At 32.2% G+C, this 22,231-nt stretch overlaps 1 protein-coding gene across 1 annotated transcript in view; it reads left to right on the top strand.

The window, feature by feature from the left end:
* The window catches only part of LOC109454307 (uncharacterized), a 36,126-nt gene extending 30,423 nt beyond the window's left edge, over window positions 1-5,703 (top strand). Inside the window, exon 11 of the mRNA XM_088789885.1 lies at window positions 4,977-5,703. Within this exon, the coding sequence (XP_088646011.1) occupies window positions 4,977-5,366 (390 nt within the window). The 3' untranslated portion in view covers window positions 5,367-5,703. The remainder of the gene's footprint in view (window positions 1-4,976) is intronic.
* Window positions 5,704-22,231: the final 16,528 nt, after the last annotated feature.

The following is a 22,231-nucleotide window of genomic DNA, read 5'->3' as shown; positions in this document are numbered from 1 at the left end:
CTTGTGTACATTGTACATCTTTTTTCCAAATATTCCAATATGTTTAAAATTTATGTATTATACATACATGTTATTTAGAATATATTGTATTTATATAATATTTATAATAGTTTATAGATAAAAGTATATTATAAGTGTATATGGGTATGATTTAATATAATATTTTCTATGTCTCAGAATAAAATTGTAGGGCCATAAATATATGTGTATGTCACATTTATTAAATGATTCCATCTTTTTTTTGGTTTATTGAGTAAATACACATTTTACCAAATAGTCCTTTGATTTAAACGTAGTACTATCAGGAATTTAATGCTATAATTTTTTATCATTATAGAAAAGTATCATGATGACACTAATAGGTATTTTCCTGATTACTATTTGGTTGAACACATCCTTCTGGACTACTAATCATGACACACTTTTCTGTGAGACTGACAGGTACCTGCAATGTTTCTTGCCCATTTCTCCTATACGTTGTCTATCATTTTCCTTTCTCGCAGTTCTTGTTATGTTTTGGATGTGAGTTCTTTTTTGAATTTATGTGATGCAAGTAGGTTTCTTGTCCCTGCGACTTACATTTTATTCTCATATTGAAGACTTTTAATGACCAGAATTTATTAATGTTAGCAGAGTCGACTATATCATTTTGGGTGTTAGTGGTCATTTTGGACTACTTCTGAAATCAGTCAAGGTTCATGAAGATAAATTCCTGCATTACTCTCTAGGTTTTATTGTTTTCCTTTGTTATCATTATCTAATTGACAGATCATAATTTATAGCAAGGATTATCTTTTCATAAATAATTGTATATGCAAATATAATTCTATATATACACATATGAGCTAATCTGCTTTATATAGATAGTAGGTATTATATATGTCTCTATGTAGATGATAATGTATATAATATTATATGTATATACATAAGCATACACACAGTAGTTCTCTTATTTGTGGGGAGTATGTTTCAACACCCCAGTGGATGCCTGAAATCACTGATAGTACTGAACCTTATATATACAATAGTTTTTCTTGTACATAAGTACATATGGTAAAGTTTAATTTATAAATTATGCAGAGTGAGAGATTAAGAACAGTAACTAATAATAAAATAGAATAATATAAAATATACTGTAATAAAAGTTATGTAAATGTGGGTTCTCTCATTTCTCTCTTAAAATATCTCGTTTTATTATACCCAGCCAGTTTGAGGTATGACAGCAAAACTAGCACAGATTTCTTTTTCCTCCGTAATTTCATTGGATTGTGATTTCTTACTATAGATTTTAGCGATTTCTGCAGAAGCTTTTTGGCTTTCCTTATTCAATCAAGAACTTTCACCTTTTCACTTACAGGAATTTACAGCCTCTCTTTGGCATATTCGATTGCCAGTATCACTAGTCTCATGCTTTAGCACCATTACTAAGTAAAATAAAGGTGACTTGAACACAAGCACTGAGATGCAGTGACAGTTGATCTGATAACTAAGAGCTACATGCGACTAACATTAAGGATAGTGTAGCGACTAACATTTAGCATATACAGTGTAGATATGCTGGTAAAGACAGGCTTTATATCCTGGGCGGAAGGGAGTGGGACAGGAGGAGTTTCATCATGGTACTTAGAACTACAGAAAACTTAAACTTGAATTTTTTAATTTTGGAATTTTCCTTTTAATACATTTGGACCCTGGTTTACCATGGGTATTTGAAACAGCAGGTAACTGAAACCACAGATAAGAGGGCACTACTGTATATAAATCGCGGTCTGCACAGTCTACAGCAGTTTGAGTAACGTGGAGAAGTCTTATCTCCTTTTTGTCACTTTACTGTGTCCATTTATAATATAATTGTTTTAAATATTTTATCAATCTACATATAAAATCACATGGCAGAATATTATAATTTGCTTCAGTTTATAATTTTGCCTCAACTATCAAACAATTTAGAAAGCAGAAGAGGGGATGGATAGTCATATATCTAATAAGATTTTTATTCTTTGTTATCTTTTCCTTCCTGATGATCCATGAGTCCCTCTTTTATCATTTAATTTCTGCTTAGCTAATTCCCTTTAGTTATTCTATTAGAGTGGACCCCATGGTGAAATGTTTTCTTAGTTTTTCTTTATCTGAGAATGTCTTGATTTCCTCTTCATTCCTCAGTGGTATTTTTGCTGTTTCTATGGTTTTTGGTTGAAATGAGGCAGTTAGCATCTAAAAGTTCTCTGTCTTTCTGGCCTGCTGCTTTCATGGTCCTTTGACTAGAGAGAAAAGGCTTTTCTTGGTACTTTTGTCTGCCCTTGGGTGTTTGTGGTTTGCTGGCCTGTCCAGCATCCAGTCCAGATAAATGAAGTAAAAAGTAATTCCAGGGAGCTTACTGCCAACTCTTTAATCAGGTCCTGAGTTCCCAGCTCTGTCATCGTTATCATCACAGTTTTGTATCTTTTAATCTTTGTCTTTTTTATGTGTAGTGTTCAGGAGTTTTAGCTGTATTTAGTGGGAGAAATAAAGAATATCCATGTCTTGGTCACCGTAAACAAAGCTGCAATGAACATTGGAGCACACGTGTCTTTATGTATAAATGTTTTCAGGTTTTTTGGGTAGATATCCAGGAGAGGGATTGCTGGGTCACATGGTAATTCTATTCATAATTTTTTTGAGGAACCTCCACACTGCCTTCCATATCCTTCGATAAATGAATAGATAAAGAAGTTGTGGTATATATACACAATGGAATACTATTCGGCGGTAAAAAAAGATGATATAGGACCATTTGTGACAACATGGATGGATCTTTAGAGTGTAATGCTGAGAGAAATAAGTCAGACAGAAAAAGCAGAGAACCATGTGATTTCACTGATATGTGGTATATAAACCAAAAACAACAAAAGAACAAGACAAACAAATGAGAAACAGAAACTCATAGACACAGACAATAGTTTAGTGGTTACCAGAGGGTAAGGGGGATGGGGGGTGGGAGATGAGGGTAAGGGGATCAAATATATGGTGATGGAAGGAGAACTGACTCTGGGTGGTGAACACACAATGGGATTTATAGATGATGTAATACAGAATTGTACACCTGAAATCTATGTAATTTTACTAACAATTGTCACCCCAATAAATTTAAAAAATAAATTAAAAAATAAAATTTGTAACTGTGTATGGTGACAGACGTTAATTAGATTTATTGTGGTGATCATTCTGCAATATATACAAATATTGAATCATTATGCTGTATACCTGAAACTAATATATTGCTATATGTCAATTATACTTCAATAAAAGAAACTTTATTTATCTTTTTTAAATGTTTATAAATATATCTATGTATAAGTACAAATTTATATAAACACATTAATAGATGATAGTATAAAAAAAAGAATATCTACCTTCATCTTATCAAACCAAGAAGTCTGATCTGTAGCAGTTTTAATTTAATTTTCTTAAGACTAATGGTCTTGAGAATCTTTTCATGTACTTATTTGTCACCCTTATATCTTTTCTAAAAATGTTGTTAAGTTTATTAGAGTGACATTGGAGTTTTATTTTTTTCCATTGGTACACAATGAATTCCCTTTTTCAAAAATTAAAATTTATTGGGGTGGCAATGGTTAGTAAAGTTACCTAGGTTTCAGGTGTATACAGTTCTGTAAATATATCATCTATATATCATAATGTGTGTTCACCACCCAGATCAGCTCTCCTTCCATCACCATATATTTGACCCCTTTTATCTCTTCTACCATCCGCACTCTCCTTTTACCTTCTGGTAACCACTGAGCTATTGTGTGCGTCTATGAGTGTTTTTTTCGTTTTTTTTTTTTCGTCTTGTTCTGTCATTCCTTTCAGTTTTATATTCCATATATCAGTGAAGTCATATGGTTCTTGACTTTTTCTGTCCGACTTATTTTGCTCAGCACAATAATCTCAAGTTTCGTCCATGTTGTTGCAAATGGTACTGTTTCATCTTTTCTTATGGCAGAATAGTATTCCGTTGTGTATATATATCAGAACTTCTTTATCCCATCATCTATCGAAGGAAACTGGTTGTTTCCATGTCTTGGCCACCGTAAATTAAGCTGCAATGAACTTCAGAGCACGTATATCTTTACGGATAAATGTTTTCAAGTTTTTGGGGTATATACCCACAAGAGGGATTGTTGGGTCATGTGGTAATTCTATTATTAATGTTTTAAGGAACCTCCACATTGCCTCCCATAGGGACTGCACCAATCTGCATTCCCAGCAAGAGTATATGAAGGCTCCTTTTTCTCCACAGCCTCTCCAACGCTTGTTATTATTAGTCTTGTTGATGATAACCATTCTAACAAATGTAAAGTGATATCTTATTGTGGTTGGAATGACATTGGAGCTTTTAAATGTCCAACTATAATCATTGAACTGTTTATATCTCCTTTTAATGTTGTCAGTTTCTACTCGTGTGTTTGAGAGTTCTGTTGTTAGGTGGTCACGTTTGTAATTGTTTTTTGTTCTTCTTATAATGACATCGTTAACATTTTGAATTGTTTCTTTTTATTTCTAATAATATCTATTGTTTTAACAGTGATTTTGTCTGATATTAGAATGGACAGTTCAGCTCCCTTATGGTTACAGTTTATAGGTATATCATTTTTCACCCTTTTACTTTCTTTTTTTGTACCTTTGAATATAAAGTGAATTTATAATAGACAGCATATAGATGGATCTTACATTTTCCCTCAGTATGACAAAGATACACACATGGGTGGGGGGGAGATGCCAAAAAATGTATGCAAGTGGATACTGTGGACGGCATCACTCAAGCAGTAGTTAGTCATAATCAGAAGTGTCTGGATGTTGATGGTAACCACTTTGAGCACTTCTTGTAATTGCAGAAGTCAAATGTGACTTGTATTTATCTTTTGTGTTTGGTATATATTGAGTATTACAATTCTAATCGTTTTTTCTTTTCTTAAAATGTGTACACATTTTTTGGCATCCTTTGTATATATATTTTTTCTATGCTAATATGTAAGTTAAATTTCATTTTTTTAAATTCAAATTGTTTTGGGATAATAATTTCTTCAGCATATCATCGTGTTTGTTGTCGAAAGGAGTGGTTTACATATTACAACAATTGCTATTACATTAGCACTGAAAGAAAAACATGGACTGAGAGTTTGAGGGCCTGTGCTTCCAAGAACTCTAACATAGTTTATATAGATAATGAAGAAGAAATGGTAAGATTTTTAACAAACACTTTATTAAGAACTTATTTCAGTCATTCTTTTTGTAGAATTCAGCAATATTTTTTGTACGTATTTTTAGTTTATTTAAGTCTGCATAGTATTCTATTGTTTGACTTCTATATTTTATACCACTAATGCACATTTGATAATTTTAAGATCCTGCTTTTCAAAGAAAACCATGCTTCTCTAAGTGCTTTTTTACTAAAACTAACTTTGCTATTTAATTTTACCATATTTCAAGGAAATTAAACACATCATGTTGTGCATATTGTTCACAAACTGAAAAGGTTCATGTAATTACAAATCAGATCACGAAACAGAATTTTCCATCCCCGGTAGTCCTGCTCCTCTATGCTCTTATCAATTTTCCTTCCTCCTCAATTAATTAATATTCATATTTTTAATATTATAAATTATATTTCCTTATTTTTGAACTTTTTATCAATTGAATTATTCAGTATGCATTTTTATGTGTGTCTCCTTTCACTCCCCTATACTATTTTCCATGCATCCGTATTATTGCAATTATCTGTAGTTTAATTTCAACACAGAAATATATGAATGTGATGTATTTTAATCTATTATGCTCAGAACTTTGGTTGCCTTTTAATATGTAGGTAGTATGAATATTTTTTATGAAAATTTTTGTGTATGTCTTTTTTGCACATATTATGTTGCATTTATAATTTATATGTTATATTACATATATGTACCATTTTATATTTATATAGTAAAATATCATATTTATAATAATATAAGTTATAAATGTAATTATATTGTCATAATTGTACTTATGTATAATAAGAATACATTGTCCTTTAAGTATTAGAATGAAATGCAGGGTCATAAATGTATGTTTATGTCAAGATTGTTAAGTTATTCCAATGTTCTTCTAGCTTATTGCATAAATAGTTTCTTGATCTGAAACTTAGTAGAATCAGTAATTTTAATATTGTAAGTTCTGATCATTATTTAACAGTATCATTATGACATTAATGACATTTTCCTGCTTCCTATTAGACTGAACACGTTTACCTGAGCTATTTTAATCATTAAGATATTCTCTCATAAAAATGAGAAGTGGCTGTTCATATCTCTTGCCCTATTCTCCCATATGTGGGTTTTTTTTTCTTTCTAGAAGTTTTTCCAATATTTTGGATATGAGCTCTTTTTTAACTTAAGAGATTCAAATAGTTTTTTAACTTTGTGACTACATTTTTATTTTCACATTGTAGTTTTTTAATGACCAGAATTGATTAATTTGTTTGTTTGTTTGTTTGTGTTGTTTGTTTGTTGCTTTCAGCTTTTTTTATAGTTCCATGTGTACAAAACAATGTAATAGTTAGACATTTACACCCCTTACGCAGTGATAATCCTCTCCCAGTCTACTACCCCTCTGACATCATATATTGCTGCTACAATTCCACTGACTCTATTCTCTCTGCTGTACTCCACATTATGTCCCACATTTGAGTGAAGTCATATGATTCTTGACTTTTTCTGATTTATTTCGCTTAACATGACAATCTCAAGATCCATCCATGTTGTCACAAAAGGCAGTACTTCATCTTTTCTTATTTCTATATTCCATTATATGTACGTACTACCTCTTCTTTAGACATGTCCAATCTAGTCCCATTCCCTCATTTTCACCCTGACTCAAGCCTCCTGATAATCCTGCCTTTTCCCTCAAGATTATTTCTTTATGTCTTCAATGTTCTTCATCATTTGATTATAATGTTTGAGATGTGGAAATCTATGTGCTGACTCTATTAGTACTTTGCTGAGACTCATATGTCTATATTTTTTAAATTTAATTTAAGAAGTTGTTTATTTATTGTGTCTCAAATTGTTTTTCTGTCTCTGTTTCTCATCTTATTCTCTGACTACATTTATACCTATGTTAGGGATCCTGATTCTTTTTCAAAGATAGCTGAGGCTCTGCTTATTTTTTTCTTTTTCTCTTTTTTTCCTCTATCTTCCAGGATAAATAATTTTTAAGCTTAATTTCATCAATTCTCCCTCTATCTCAAATTTTATGTAAATTTAGTAAATTTTGCATTTCAGCAATATTTGTCAGCTTAGAATTTCTTTTCTTTTCTTTTCTTTTTAAAAAAATAAATAACAGAAATTTATTTTCTCACAGTTCTAGAGGCAGGAAGCCCAAGATCAAAGTGTTGATAGGTTTGATTTCTCCTGAGGCCTCTCTCCTTGGCTTGCGGACAGCTGTGGTCTCAGTATGTGCTCACATGGTCATCTCTCTGTGCATGCACATGTGTGATGTCTCTCTGTGTACCCTAATCTCCTCTTCTTATAAGGACACCAAGCATATTGGATTAGGACCCACCCTAACAGCCTCCCTTTAAATTAATTACCTCTTTAAGGCCTTATATCCAAACTTCAGTCACATTCTGAGGTACTGGGGCTTAGTGCTTCAATAAATAAATTTAGGGGAGACACAATTCAGCCCACTACAGCTGGTCATCATAGAATGCTAAAATTAAACAGGGAAGAAATTCATTTCAATTTCTGATAGCTTTTGATTACTAAATCCTAAAAGTAACTATGTGACATGGCATTTCATACTTCACTTTTAGATTCCAAATTGTTTTCTACACAAGAAAATTTGCAGGAACAGAAAAAAACAAATCCATTAGTTAATTACTTTGACTTGCTAAGCAGGGTCACTGTCTTAAGATGGAAAGAAAGTAAAATAGTCTGTGCTTTTATTAAGTGCTTGTTCTACCTCTTTTAAATTAAATTTATGGGGGTGACATTCATTAGTAAAATTATATAAGTTTCAAATGTAAAATTCAATTTGATTCATTCATTTATATAGTTTTTCTTTCTTAATTTGTTTCCTACATGTTTTGTCACTGTCATCATATTCAAATATAGGTACTTGAACATAGTTTTCTTTATAATTTGTATATATATTTATAATAATTGCTTTAAAATATTTTTACTATTAAATCTAAAATATCATCCCAGTAAAAGTTAGATTCTATTGACTGATTGTTTTCTCTAAGTATGGAAGACATTTTTCAATTTTCTTTCTATTTTTTCATACTTTTATAATAGACATTGTTTATATATCATGTAACAAAATGGATTCTGTTTCGTTTCTCTTAGATGTATTACATTTTTGTAACTTGCATAAATTTGTACTGCAGAAACTTATACATTGTGCTTGCTTATATCTCTTCTCAGTTTTTAAAATTCTTGTTGTTTATTTTCAGCCTGGCTTCCTAGGGATTCCCCTTGTGTATGTATAAGTTGGTTGACAACCAATAATTATATATTTTTAATATATTTAAATACCTCCAGTCAATGGGGCTCCCACTCTCTGTTATTTGATGTACTGTGTGTGTATGTGTGTACTGGGGAGTGTTCATAACTTTGCAATTAGTTTTCAAGTCCCCTTTGGCTTTTAATTTTTACTGGGTTCATCTTTATTTGCTCTACACAGTGCATAATTGTTTCACCAGCCAAGAATGTGTAGAGACTAATGTCTTCTCTTCTTGTGCACTCTCCCTTTTGTTTCTTCTCCACTATTTTTGTGGCTGGCACTGCGCTGGACACAAAGGAGACTAAAAGCTCGGACTAGAAAAAGGGTTGGTTTTCCTCGTTTTAACCTTGAAAATTGAGTACTTCAGAGCTGAAAAAGTAGTGGGTAATTTAGTACCACCTTTCCCACTGTTAATCAAGTGTCCCCATGTGGCAACAACACCAGTGATTTGTGCAGCCTTCTCCAAATTGTAAAAACTACAGTTCTTCTTACTCACTGAGCTGAGGTGGGGATGAGGGGTGACACGGGAGCGGTCCTAGGCAAGAAGACTACAAATTTGCTCCATTCTTACTTGAATTTCTAGGAGTTTTTCCAATAATACGTCACAAGTTATTATTAGTCTTTAGTCAATTGTCACACCCTTGAAATTATTTGTGTCAATTTTCCTCTTCATACAGTCATACTAATACATTTTCCTAATGTGTCCAGTTTATAAATATATAATGTAAATTGAAAGACTGTATAAAATAGAAAGAATTAACTTTATATTCCATTAAAAATTCATATTACTATAAAAGCTTTTATCTGACTTCTCATAAAATTTGTTTTCTACTAGAATTTTTTGAGCCACTTTTGCTCTCTTTCATGGATTGGACTCTCGAACAGTACCGATAATAGTTTGTGGGTGTGGCAAAATGGCTCAACTTTCTCTTCCAAACTGTAAGTTTCATGAGAACGCTTATATTTTATGCCTTGAAGTAATTAATCTTAGAAAGAAAAAGCAATATGTGAACAATTATATGAAGACAATTATTTAAGTATTTCCATACAAAATTATACAAGGAATATTCAGATTAGTATTAGTCTAAGTAAATTATTTATTCATTAAAGTATTAGGTCATGTATTACCAGATTAACGATATATTATTCTCTGTATTTCAGGTTCTCAATATCCTCAGAGATGAGCAAGAATTGTGCATTTGTGTTGTTTAAGTCACATCAGCTTTATTCTGAATCTTGTCTAGAAAAAAAACCATATGTTTGTAAGCACCAGGCACTTTGCCTTATCTAAAGTTGGTATAATGTTAATCTGCAGAGAACATATTTTTAATTTACTTAAAACCCATAAAATAATTTTCTTATAATTATCTCTTATGATACAATTTTGAATGCAGTTTTACATTCACAACAAAATTAAGACAGATACTGAGATTTCCCATATTCCCCCCATCCCTACACATGCAGAGCTTTCCCCATGGTCAACATCACTCACCAAAATGATACATTTGCTACTGAGAATGATTCTACATCGATGCATCATAATCACTTAACATCCATAGTTTATGTGAGGCTTCACCTTGGTCTTGTAGAATTATTTTTAAATCTGTATTTTTATTAATTTTTAAAATATATATCCAAGTGCATGTCATATGTTTCTTAAGCTTTTGGTACTTATTAAAATAAATGAAGTATAAATTGCAAATTTTCATATCAAGAGCTATTATTTCTAAGTCCTCAATATGGTGAATAATTCCATTTATATTTTCAAATTAGTTGATTTGCCCTAGCCCTCAATGTTGAAAATGAGGATTCAACAATACAGGCTAGCATAGTGTGTAATAGTGGGGTTAAAAGATTAAAAAGAGAGCAAATTTGGTTTAACAAATTACTAAGTTTTTGTAGTAGAGATAATCTACAGGATAAAAAAAAAAAAGGAAAGAATACCCTAGGGTTAAAGAAGAGTACCCAAAGGGGGAATGCCTTGGAAGACAGCTTTACTCCCTCAGGCTGGGTTTAGACTTCACTGAACACAGTGTGGCTGACAAAAGATATGTTTGCTGAGTTGCCCTGGATAGAGCAGTTCCACAGTCCGCTGGCTGTTATTGGTGAGGATGGATCTCAGGCTGTGACTGGCAAGCAGGAAGACCTCCCTACCATGGTGTCCTCATGCAGAGGTTGGATAAGAGGGAACTATGACTGGGACTGGCCACAAAAACTGCTGGAGAGTGAACACCACAGGACGTCCTGCATACATGCAACTGGCAACCTCACCCCGGAGCCAATGGGGAGAAAGCACCATGAAATCAGGAACAAGAGTCCTTTCTCTGGCAGTGTCTCTCCGGTGCCTTTTTCAGGCAAAACAAAATCATGCCAGCTGACAAGGTTGAAAAAGTTATAGGATCTATCTCTATTATCTCAGAGAGGGCCATGAAGGACAGATTTGGAGCTGAGATTAATAAATTGTTGATTGACCCTCGAGATTACTGTGCCAGAAGCACAAGCTGTATAAAAGCCACTTGGATCTGTCCCACTTGCTCAGAGAATGGAATCAACATGCACCTTTTAAATAGATTTTGGTGCAGCATTATCAATGATTTGATTCCCTTTTTGGTAGAGACTGGGTCTTTTCATTGAGTATAATCAGTACTCATTGATATTTTTTACATGTCTGTTTTGTCCTGTACCAGCTCTCAGATATTCTGGAAGATATCCTGTTTTATTAAATTTGCTGTCTCTGTCATTCGACCCACCTCATTACTATGCTTAGAAAAATGCTTTGAGGGGAAAAATAGAGTGTTAAACAATGAAGAAAACAAAAATTAAATGGTAAAAAATATTTATGTAATTCTAACAGCTCGTTATTGACAGAATTTGGGATAAACTTTCATAACTTGACGATGTTTCAGAGATAGTTGTACTATAATTCAATTACAAGAGAGAGAGATCCTATCCTTGATTTTATTTGCAAAATAAATTATTATTTTTTATACATGTCTCTGAGTATTGAAATAGTTTTTATATTCTCTATATTCCTTATATCATAGAGAAAACATATGACTATTCAAAGTCAATTTCATATAATATGTAAATGGTAGCTGTGTCTACTTGCTCAAGTTATGTTACAAAGAGCCCATTGTGGAACTGATGTTTAAAAATAAGAATTCATTCTCATTCACACATTTGTGGTTTGGCTGGACTTCAGTTGATATAGGTTAGACATGTATGCCCGTGGCTCCAGACAACATGTCCAGATAAGATTTCTTTTACATATTTTATTTTCTGAACAGTGAGCTACATGGTACACTTGTCCTTCATATAACAGAGATTAACAGCTCTCAGAGTGGCAAGCAAACCTGTGTTTCTTAATGCCTGGGCTCATACCTCATAAATTGTCACTTTCTCAATCCCATAATAGTCTCAAAACAGGTCACATGGCCAAACCTATCATTAATTGCAAAGTATGCTCTTTTCTTAGTTGTCAGAAGGGATGAAATGTAGATTCACTGAATAATAATCTACCTTAATTGCCATAGGAATATTTTTATTGTTATATTTCATGAGATACATTTGTTTGTAAAAGGGAAATATTGGGAACAAAAAATTTTACACGTGACAACATGGATGGATCTTGAGATTATAATGCTAAGCTAATGAAATAAGTAAGACAGAAAAAGTCGAGAACCATATGATTTCACTGATATGTGGGTATAAAACTGAAAACAACAAAGGAACAAGACAAACAAATGAAGAAACAAAAACTCATAGACACAGACAATAGTTTAGTGGTTACCAGAGGGTAAGTGGGTAGAGAGATAGTAGATGAGGATAAAAGGGATCAAATATATGGTGATGGAAGGAAAACTGACTCTGGGTAGTGAACACGTAATGTGATGTATGGATGATGTATTACAGAATTGTACACCTGAAATTGTACACCTGCATAACTTTACTAAAAGTTGTTATCCCTTTTTTTTAATAAAGTGTAATAAAAAAAAGAAAATTAAACACTGATGGCATGAAAATCAAGTTTATAACTTTAAATAATTCAGCCTTTTTTCTCTTAAAACAGGAAAACTTCTGCCAACATTTTTTTTTTTTTTCCAAATGAACAAGCATATTATCAGCTGGGGGAAATTGTGTTGGATTTTCTCTTCTTTTGCATTATTGAATTGCAGGTTATAAAGATTCCATTTTTTTTTCCACATAACTTTCTGACTTCAATTACACTTCTCAGAATACAACAGGTGATGAATAAAGCAATTGTTCATAGGGCTTTTAAGAGTTGCACTTAAATAATGTGATAAAAATACAAATGACAGCATTTCTTTTTCTCATGGCTGAAAAATAATCTATTGTATCTATTTATATATGCCACATTTTAAAAAACATTTTTTTATTAGTTTCAGGTGTACAAAACAATGGAATAGTTAGACAGGTATTCCCCTCACAAAGTGATAATACCTCCCCCAATCTCTACTAGGCCTCTGACATCGTATATTGCTGTTACAATTCCACTGACTCTATTCCTTATGCTGTATTCCACATCCTGTGACCATATATATATATATATATATATATATATATAATTATAGTTGACATTTATTATTATTCAGCTTCAGGTGTACACTGCAGTGGTCAGGCACTTGCACTGTTCATGAAGTGGTCTCCCTAATAAAACAAGTGTCCATCGAATACCCTGCAAAATCTTTACAAGATTATTGATATATTCCGCAAACTGTCTTTTGTATTCCCATGGCAATCTTGTGGTCAGAATGGCTATCATCAATAAATCAACTATAAATCAACAAACAAGAGCTGGTGAAGATGTGGAGAAAAGGGATCCCTCATGAATTGTTGGTGGGATTGCAGATTGGTGCAGCCACTATGGAAATCAGTATGGAGGCATCTCAAAAAACTGGAAATGGCCCAGCAATTTCACTCTTAGGTATCTATTCAGGGAATGCTAATTCGAAACAATTTATGCACCCTTATGTTTATCGCAGCACTATTCACAATAATCAAGATATGGAAACAACCAAAATGTCCACCGGTAAATGACTGGATTAAGAAACTGTGGTACATTTATACAATGGAGTATTAGCCATAAAGAAGAATGAAATCTTACCATTTGCAATGATAAGGATGGACCTAGAGAACGTTATGCTAAGTGAAATAAGTCAGACAGAAAGACAAATACCATATTATCTCACTTATATGTGAAATCTAAAGAATAGAATAAGTATGCCACATTTTCTTTCTGTATTCATTTGTTGATAGACACATATTGTTTTCTTATCTTGGCTGTCATGAATAATGTTGCAATGAACATGGGAGTATAGATATGTCTTTGAGATCCTATTTCATTTAATTTGCATATATATCCAGAGGTGGGAATGCTGAATCATATGGTTCTTCTATTTTTAATTTCTTCAGGAACCTCCATATTGTTTTTCACAGTAACTGCACCAGTTTACATTCCCACCAACAGTGCACAAGGTTCTGTTGGGTTTTTTTTCCCACATCCTCACAAACATTTATCTCTTGTTTTTTTGACAATAGACATTCTGACAGGTGTGAGGTGATACCTTATTGTATAGGTTTTGATTTGTATTTTCCTGATTATTAGTAATGTTGAGCACCTTTTCATGTACCTCTTATCCATTTGTAATATGTCTATTTGAGTCTTTTCCCCATTTTTAATAAGGTTATTTACTTTTATGCTATTGAGTTGTATGAGGTCCTTGTATATTTTGGATATTAACCCTTTATTAGATACGTGATTTGCAAATATTTTCTCCCATTCACTAGGTTGCCTTTTCATTTTGTTGATGGTTACCTTGCTAAGCAGAAGTTTTTTTCATTTGATGTAGTTCCACATGTTTATTTTTTATTTGGTTGCCTTTGCTTTTGGTGTGAAATCCAAAAAATCATTGCCAAGACCCATGTCATGGGGCTTATGTTTACTTTCAGGAGTTTTATGCTTTCATTTGTTGTATTCAAGTTTTTAATCCATTTTGAGTTGATTTTTATGTATGCTGTAGATAGGGATTCATTTTATTCTTCTGTATGTGACTATTCAGTTTTCCCAGCACTTAAAGAGGAAGCTATCTTTTCTCCGTTGTATATTATTGGATTCTTTGTTGAAAATTGCTTGATCATATATGCATGGGTTTATGTTTTGGCTCTCTTCTCTGTTCCATTAATCTATGTTTTTGTTATTATGGCAGTACTGAAATGTTTTAATTACTATATCTTTCTAATATAGTTTGAAATCAGAAAGAGTGGTACCTCCAGCTTTGTTTTTCTTTCTCAAGATTGCTTTGGTTATTCAAGTCTTTGGTGGTTCCATACAAATTTTAGGATTGTTTGCTCTATATGAAAAATGCTATTAGAACTTTAATAGGGATTGCATTGAATCTGTAGATTGCTGTAGGTAGTATGGACATTTTAACAATAGTAATTCTTCCAATTCATGAGCACAGAACACTTTTTCATTTATTTGTGTCCACTTCAATTTCTTTCATTAATGTCTTGTACTTTTCAACATATAGATCTTTCACCTTCTTAGTTAAATTTTTCCTAGGAATTTTATTCTTTTCATTGTAAATGGGATTATTTTATTTATTTCCCTTTCTGACAGTTCATTGTTAGTGTACAGAAATGTTGATTTTTATGTATTGATTTTGTATCCTGCAAATTTATTTATTTATTTATTTATTTATTTATTTATTTGCCGTTTTCTTTTTTTAAATTTATTGGGGTGACAATTGTTAGTAAAATTACATAGATTTCAGGTGTACAATTCTGTATTACATCATCTATAAATCCCATTGTGTGTTTATCACCCAGAGTCAGTTCTCCTTCCATCACCATATAGTTGATCCCCCTTATTTAATCATTCATTAGAACTAATATTTGTTTTGTGGAAGTTTGAGGGATTTCTATCCATTATATCATGTCATCTGCAAATAAAAACTATTTCACTTCTTCCTTTCCAAGTTGGCTGCATATTTTTTTTCTTGCCCAATTGCCCTGTGGCAGACTTTCAATACTATGTTAAATATTAAATAAAAGTGGTGAAAGTGGGAATTTTTGTCTTATTTCTATTCTTAGAGAAAAAACTTTCAACCTTACACAACTGAGTATGATGTTAGTTTGTCATATATATGGTCTTAATTATTTTGAGGGATATTTCCTCATTACCCAGTTTGATGAGAGTTTTTATCATCATGGTGGTGAATTTTGTCAAATGCTTTTAGTATGCCTATTGAGATGTTCATAAAATGTTTATCCTTTATTTTGTTAATATGGTATATCACATTGATTGATTTTTGGATGTTGAGCTATCCTTGCATATCAGAGATAAATTCCAATTGATTACGGCATCTATTTCTTTTAAAGTACTGTTGAATTTTGTTAATATTTTGTTGAGGACTTTGCATTTATTTTTATTAGGGATATTGTCCTGTAATTTTATTTACTTGTAATGTTTTTCTGGCTTTGAGTTGGGAAGTGTTTCCTCTTCTTCAATATTTTTGGGAGAGTTTGAGAAGGATTGGTATTGATTCGTCTTTAAATGTGTGGTAGATTTTGCCAGTGAAGCCAATGGTATTGGAGTTTTCTTTGTTGGGATGTTATTAATTACTGATTCACTACCTTTACTAGTAATAAGTGTGTACATATTCTGTATATATTCCTAATACCATCTTGGTTAGTTGTATGTTTCTAGGAATTTGTCTGTTTCTTCTAGGTTTTTCCATTGGTGTCATAATTGGTACATTGAGTCTATTATGGTCCTTTATACTTGTGTGGTATCAGTTGAATGTCTCCTTTTTCATTTGTAATTGTATTTATTTGGGTTCTTTTTCTATCTTTCTTGGTTAGTCTAGTGAATATATTTTCTGTTTTTTTTTTTAATCTTTCAAAAAACCACCTGTTAGTTTTACTGATTTTTCTATTGTTTTCTATTGTTTATTTCATTTATTTTCCCTCTGATTTTTGTTCCTTTCTTCTATTAACTTTGGGCTTAATTTTTTCTTCTTTTTCTAGTTCTGTATAGCATAAAGTTAGATTATCTATTTGAGCTCCTTTTTTTTAATGTTGGTGTTTATTGCTAACTTCCCTCTTAAAACTCTTTTTGCCGCATTCCATAAGTTCTGATATGTTGTGTTTCTATTTTATTTTATCTCAGGGTATTTTTTAAATTTCTTTTTTGATTCCTTCTTTTACTCACTGATTGTTCAGAAGCATGTTTAATTTCCTTATTATTGTGAATTTCCTGTTTTCTTGTAATTGATTTCTAGTGTCATACTATTAAGGTCAGAAAAGATACTTGGTATGATTTCAATCTTCTTAAATTTGCTAAGACTTATTTTGTGATCAGTAGATGATGCAATGTAGAGAATGGTCTATATGTATTTGAGAAGAATATGTATTCTGCCTCTGTTGGCTGGAATGTTTTGTATAGGTAGGTAGGTAGATAGATAGATAGATAGATAGATAGATAGATAGATAGATAGATAGATAGATAATGTTAGATTTGTTTGGCCTGATCTATAGGTCAAGTCTATTGTTTTCCTTATTTCATTGAATTATCTATCTTTTCTTCTTATAGCTGATTGAGCTTCCTTAAAACCGTCATTTTGAATTCTTTATTGGTTAAAATGCAGATCTCCATGTTTTTGGCGTTGGTTACTGGAAGATTACTGTGATATTTATTGGTGTCATTTTTCATGCTCCTTGAAGTTTTGTGTTGCCGTCTTTGTATTTGAAGTATCAGTCACCTCTACCAGTCGTTATTAACTGCCTTTGGGAGAGTATCCTCTTCCATCTCTTCTGTTAGTGTTTCTGAGGCTTTCTAGAACCTTCTACGAGTGCATCTGCTCCACAGTTCTTGCTCCCTCTTGTGGCAGAATTGTGAAGCTCGGTGCTGAAAGCATTCCTTTTGTTTTCCCAAAAGTTGTGCTAAAGCTCAAGTTTGTGGTTTCTCCTTGGCTTGCAAATTCAGACTGGATTTCTGCATGTGCTCACTGTCCATCTGCCAAAGCTTGCTCTCTTTACTGCAGTTGGAAGTGCCCATAGGGAGTTGGCTATAGGGTTTGGGTGTGCTGGAGTAAGGTGCACTGAGTACTGGGGGGTACCCATGGGTTATTTGGGGGGATCCACAGCTGAGACACTCCAGTAGCTCACGAGCAGCATTTTTGATGGAGTCTATGACACAGTTAGTAAGATCTGCAGCCCTTTAATGCCCTTTGAGAGTCCTATCTGCTGCACTCTCTGCCTCCACCTGTCCCACATTTATACGTCTAACGATTTAGTACTCTGGGTGGGGTGAGAGAGAAATGAGCCTTTTTTGGCAACATCTTATGCAGCTATGGTAGCTTGGTGCTCACTCACACTCTAACTTTTCCCAGTGAGGGAAATCATGGACTGTGAAGATCTTGGCCCTAAGTGGTGTTATTTTTAGGAAGGGTAATGTGGGTAAAGTCAAGCTGCTCCTTTTACCTTTTCCAATGCATCCAAACTCATATACATATGTTGTTGTTTTTTTTGCTCCAGTGGTGTGCTGGAACTTCTCTAGAAACATTGACTTCCACATGTGCTCTCTTGTCAACAGATGATTGTCTAAGATGATGTTTTCAAAGACTCCCCATCCCAGTGGAGAGGGGCTGGAGCTTGTTCACAAGCAACTTTGGGGTCCACAGCCAGGATTCAGTTTTCAATGTTAAATTATATAATGTGACAAACACCAAGAGTAGTTAAGACAATGTTGATGAAGACCATCATAATATATTTTTATATTAGTGCAAGGAACTGAGTTATATTCACAGAATAGATTATATTTGATGCCAAATAAATAATGGAAAAGTACATAAAACTCATACTAATGTTTGCTAAGCACTTAGTATGTGCCGTAGATTATTCTATATGCAAAAGGTACATTAATAAAAAGACAAACACCCTTTCCTTTCAGAATTTATAGTCTGGTGAGAAAGAAATATTAAAAGCAAAATAAACATGGTAGAATAAATGATACAAGTAAAAACAAACTAAAGTAAGAAATATAACATATTAATAAAACATATTAAGTTGTGTTCAGGAATACAACTTTAGAAGATAATATTTAAACAGAATGTGAAGAAAATAATGAATCTATTGGGAAAATGAAAACAATATCTGCAGAAGTAGAAAATAAAATGTCTTGAATTAGAAATATTGTGTTCCTGGGGAACAAAACAAAAATGAAGCTAGAAAGCTAGAAAGGAGATGAAGAATAGGTCAAGAAGGGCAAGAAACATTGCTATTGACTATTTGACTACTACAGAGTACTGAAAACAAAAACAAAACAGAAATGATGCACATACTTTGAAAGTTTTTTTTAGATGGTTTGCATTCTCTTGACTTCATTACTTCCCTCAGACTAAAAATGTGAATTACTGACTCTGTGTGGTAAACACACAATATGATATATAGATGATATATTACAGAATTGTACACCTGAAATCTACATAACTTTACTAACAATTGTGACCCTAATATACTTTAATTTAAAAATACATATAAATGGCCAAATTTAAAAAAAAAATGTGAATTACTACTATAAAAGATACAAACATATATCTTTAATAATCTAAAAATACATTTGATTACAAAGAAATATTTTGCTTTCTGCTTTTTAAATCACATTTAGGAGCTACACTTGAACAATATTTTAGTGTAACAATGATTATTCACGTTAACTTTGAGAACTTGTCACTTTTTAAATTTCATATAATTCATCTCCTGGACATTACTTACTAAGAGAAAATTCTACAAACCGTAGAGTATTGTTTAATAATCTGTCTAAAATTAAAGATATTTAGAAAGTGAACTTTTGTGTTTTGAATCATAAAACTAAATCCCATGAGGTACATTTGTATTTTTTTAAAAAATTGATTAAAAATACCCGCTGGACCTTATTATGTGCACATAATAGGTCATCATATACTACATGTCAGTAAAACCATATGGTTCTCTACTTTTTCTGCCTGACTTATTTCACTTAGCACGATAATCTCAAGATCCATCATGTTCTTTGCAATAACATGGCTGAGTAATATTCCAATATGTATATGCACATCACATCTTCTTTATCCAATCAACTATCGAAGAATACTTCAGTTATTTCCATGTCTTGGACACCATGAATAATGCTGCAATGAACATAGGAATACATATAATTTGCAAATAAATGTTTTCAGTATTTTTTTGGTACATATCCAGAAGCATAATTGCTGGGTCAAATGGTAATTCTATTCCTAATTTTTTGAAGAACTCCTTACATTTTCAATAGTGGCTGCACCAATTTACATTACCACTGGCAGTGTATGAGGGTTCATTTTTCTCCAGACTCTCCAACACTTATTATGACTTGTCTTGTTGATAATGTGATAATAGGTGTGAGGTGGTATCTCATTGTAGTTTTGATTTGCATTTCTCTAATAACTAGTGAAGTTGAGCACTTTTTCATATCTCTTTTGGCCTTTTGTTTGTGTTCTTGGGAGAAGCATCTGTTCAGATCCTCTGGCCATTTTTAATTGAATTTGTTTGTTGTTGAAGTGTATGAGTTCTTTATATATTTTGGATATTAGCCTCTTATTGGAGGTGTTGTTTGCAAATATCTTTCCCATTCAGTTGGTTGCTTCTTTGTTTTATTGATAACTTTTTTTTTTTTTTTTTTTTTTTTGCTGTGCAGAATCTTTTCAATTTGATATAGTCCCATTCATTTATTTTTGCTTTTACTTCCCTTGTCTTTGAGGTCAAATTCATAAAATTCTCTCTAAACCCAATATCCATAAATTTAATGGATTTCTTCTATGAAATTAATTTTTTCAGGTCATAATTAGGTCTTTGATCCATTTTGAGTTAATTTGGGAACATGGTGAGAGATAGCAGTCTAGTTTTATTCATGGTTTAACATATGCAAATCAATCAATGTTGTACACCACATAAACAAAATAAAGGATAAAAACCTTTTTATCATATCAACATATGTAGAACAATCATTTGACAGGATACAATATCCATTTATAATTAAAACACTTCATAAAATGGGTATAGAAGGAAAGTACCTTAATATATTAAAGGCTATATACGACAATCTCTCAGCTGATATTAATATCCTTCTTCATGGTGAAAAACTGAAAGCATTTTCTCTACAATCGGGAACTAGACAGGGATAATCCCTCTCACCTCTGTTAGTGAACATAGTTTGGAAGTCCTAGCCAGGGCAATTAGGTTAGAGAAAGAAATGAAAGGCATTCAAATTGGGAATGAAGAAGTTAAATTGTGACTTTTTGCAGATGACATGATTCTTTATATAGAAAACTCTAAATACCCCACTAAAAAACTATTAGAAACAATAAACAAAAACAGTAAAACTGCAGGATACAAAATCAATGCACAAAAATCCATTGCATTCCTATATACTAAGAATAAAATTTCAGAAAAAGAAATTTTAATAAAATTTCAGAAAAAGAAATTAAAAAAAAATTTCTTTTGCAATTGCAACAAAAAGAATAAAATACGTAGGAATAAACTTAACAAAGGCTGTGAAAAAATGCTATTTACTCTATTGCCCATAAATATTGTTCAGTTCTTGGTGTGTTTTAACCTCATTCCCCTTGATATCTAACCATTTTTTAAAACACTCTTCCCAAATCACCTAATCCAGGACACCTTTCATAACACCATTTTCTTATAGTTGATATTGGCAATGCATTATGAAATTGTCATCTATGATCTTCAGTTCTATGATACCCAGTAATTTTGTCTACCACTCTAAATTGCATATTGATTTAAAATCAAATGCATATGTCTATACCTTAAATAGAATGTGAACAACTAGATGACAGGAACTGCGCTTTTACTTTATTCAACTATGTATATCCGTTGCCAAACGATGTGCTTGCCACAGAAGTTCTCAATAAATACAAGCTCAAAAACCAAATAGGAAACAGTCTTCATGACAATATCAATAATTTTGTTTGTTTGTTTGTTTGTTTGTTTACATATTTTGTTATGCTCTGGTGTTGTTAATTCTGTGTAAAATAGTAGAGAACAAAAATTAATGCAGTACAGAAAGGCTCTAGGAGATTGGCTAAAACTACAGAAGGGACATTATAAACTTTCCGTGGTTATTTTCGTATGCTCCAAGCGGGTAAGGTAGGAATTGTAGAGTTTAAAACCACATGCATTTTTATTCTTGCATACACAAATGAATCTATAGGCAATAAAGAAAGAAATAATAAGTCAATTAGAATTTGACCAACTGCTGTTAGGTGAATTAAAAAAAAACTAAAATTGTAACTTAGGAGACCTTGATTCTATCCAGATTTGCAACAAATGAGACTTTTTCCTTTGGAAAAGTGCTGTCTGAGCCCTAGGTTTATTTCCCCAGGCACTTTAGAAAAGTAATTTACATATTTTATGACATTTACAAAATTCTTTAATTCTTTGATATTAAAACACTGAAGTAACACAAAATCCATTTTTGCAATATGCAGAAATTGTTAATGGCATTTTTTTATGCATGTGTAGATTACCATGGTGGTAGGAAATGTAAGGTTCAGTGGAAAGCAAATAAGCATCAAAGAAAAACAACCATCATGCTAATAGAAATTTGAAGTTATCTGATTTGTAAGTCATGCATTTGATCTACATGAGAGTAATT

The sequence above is a fragment of the Rhinolophus sinicus genome, chromosome 1 (assembly GCF_057876585.1).
Source record: "Rhinolophus sinicus isolate RSI-liver-muscle chromosome 1, RSI-T2T, whole genome shotgun sequence".
NCBI classification, from domain to species: domain Eukaryota; kingdom Metazoa; phylum Chordata; class Mammalia; order Chiroptera; family Rhinolophidae; genus Rhinolophus; species Rhinolophus sinicus.
Note: the sequence above shows the minus strand (reverse complement) of the source record. Positions and strands in the feature narration are given on the sequence as shown.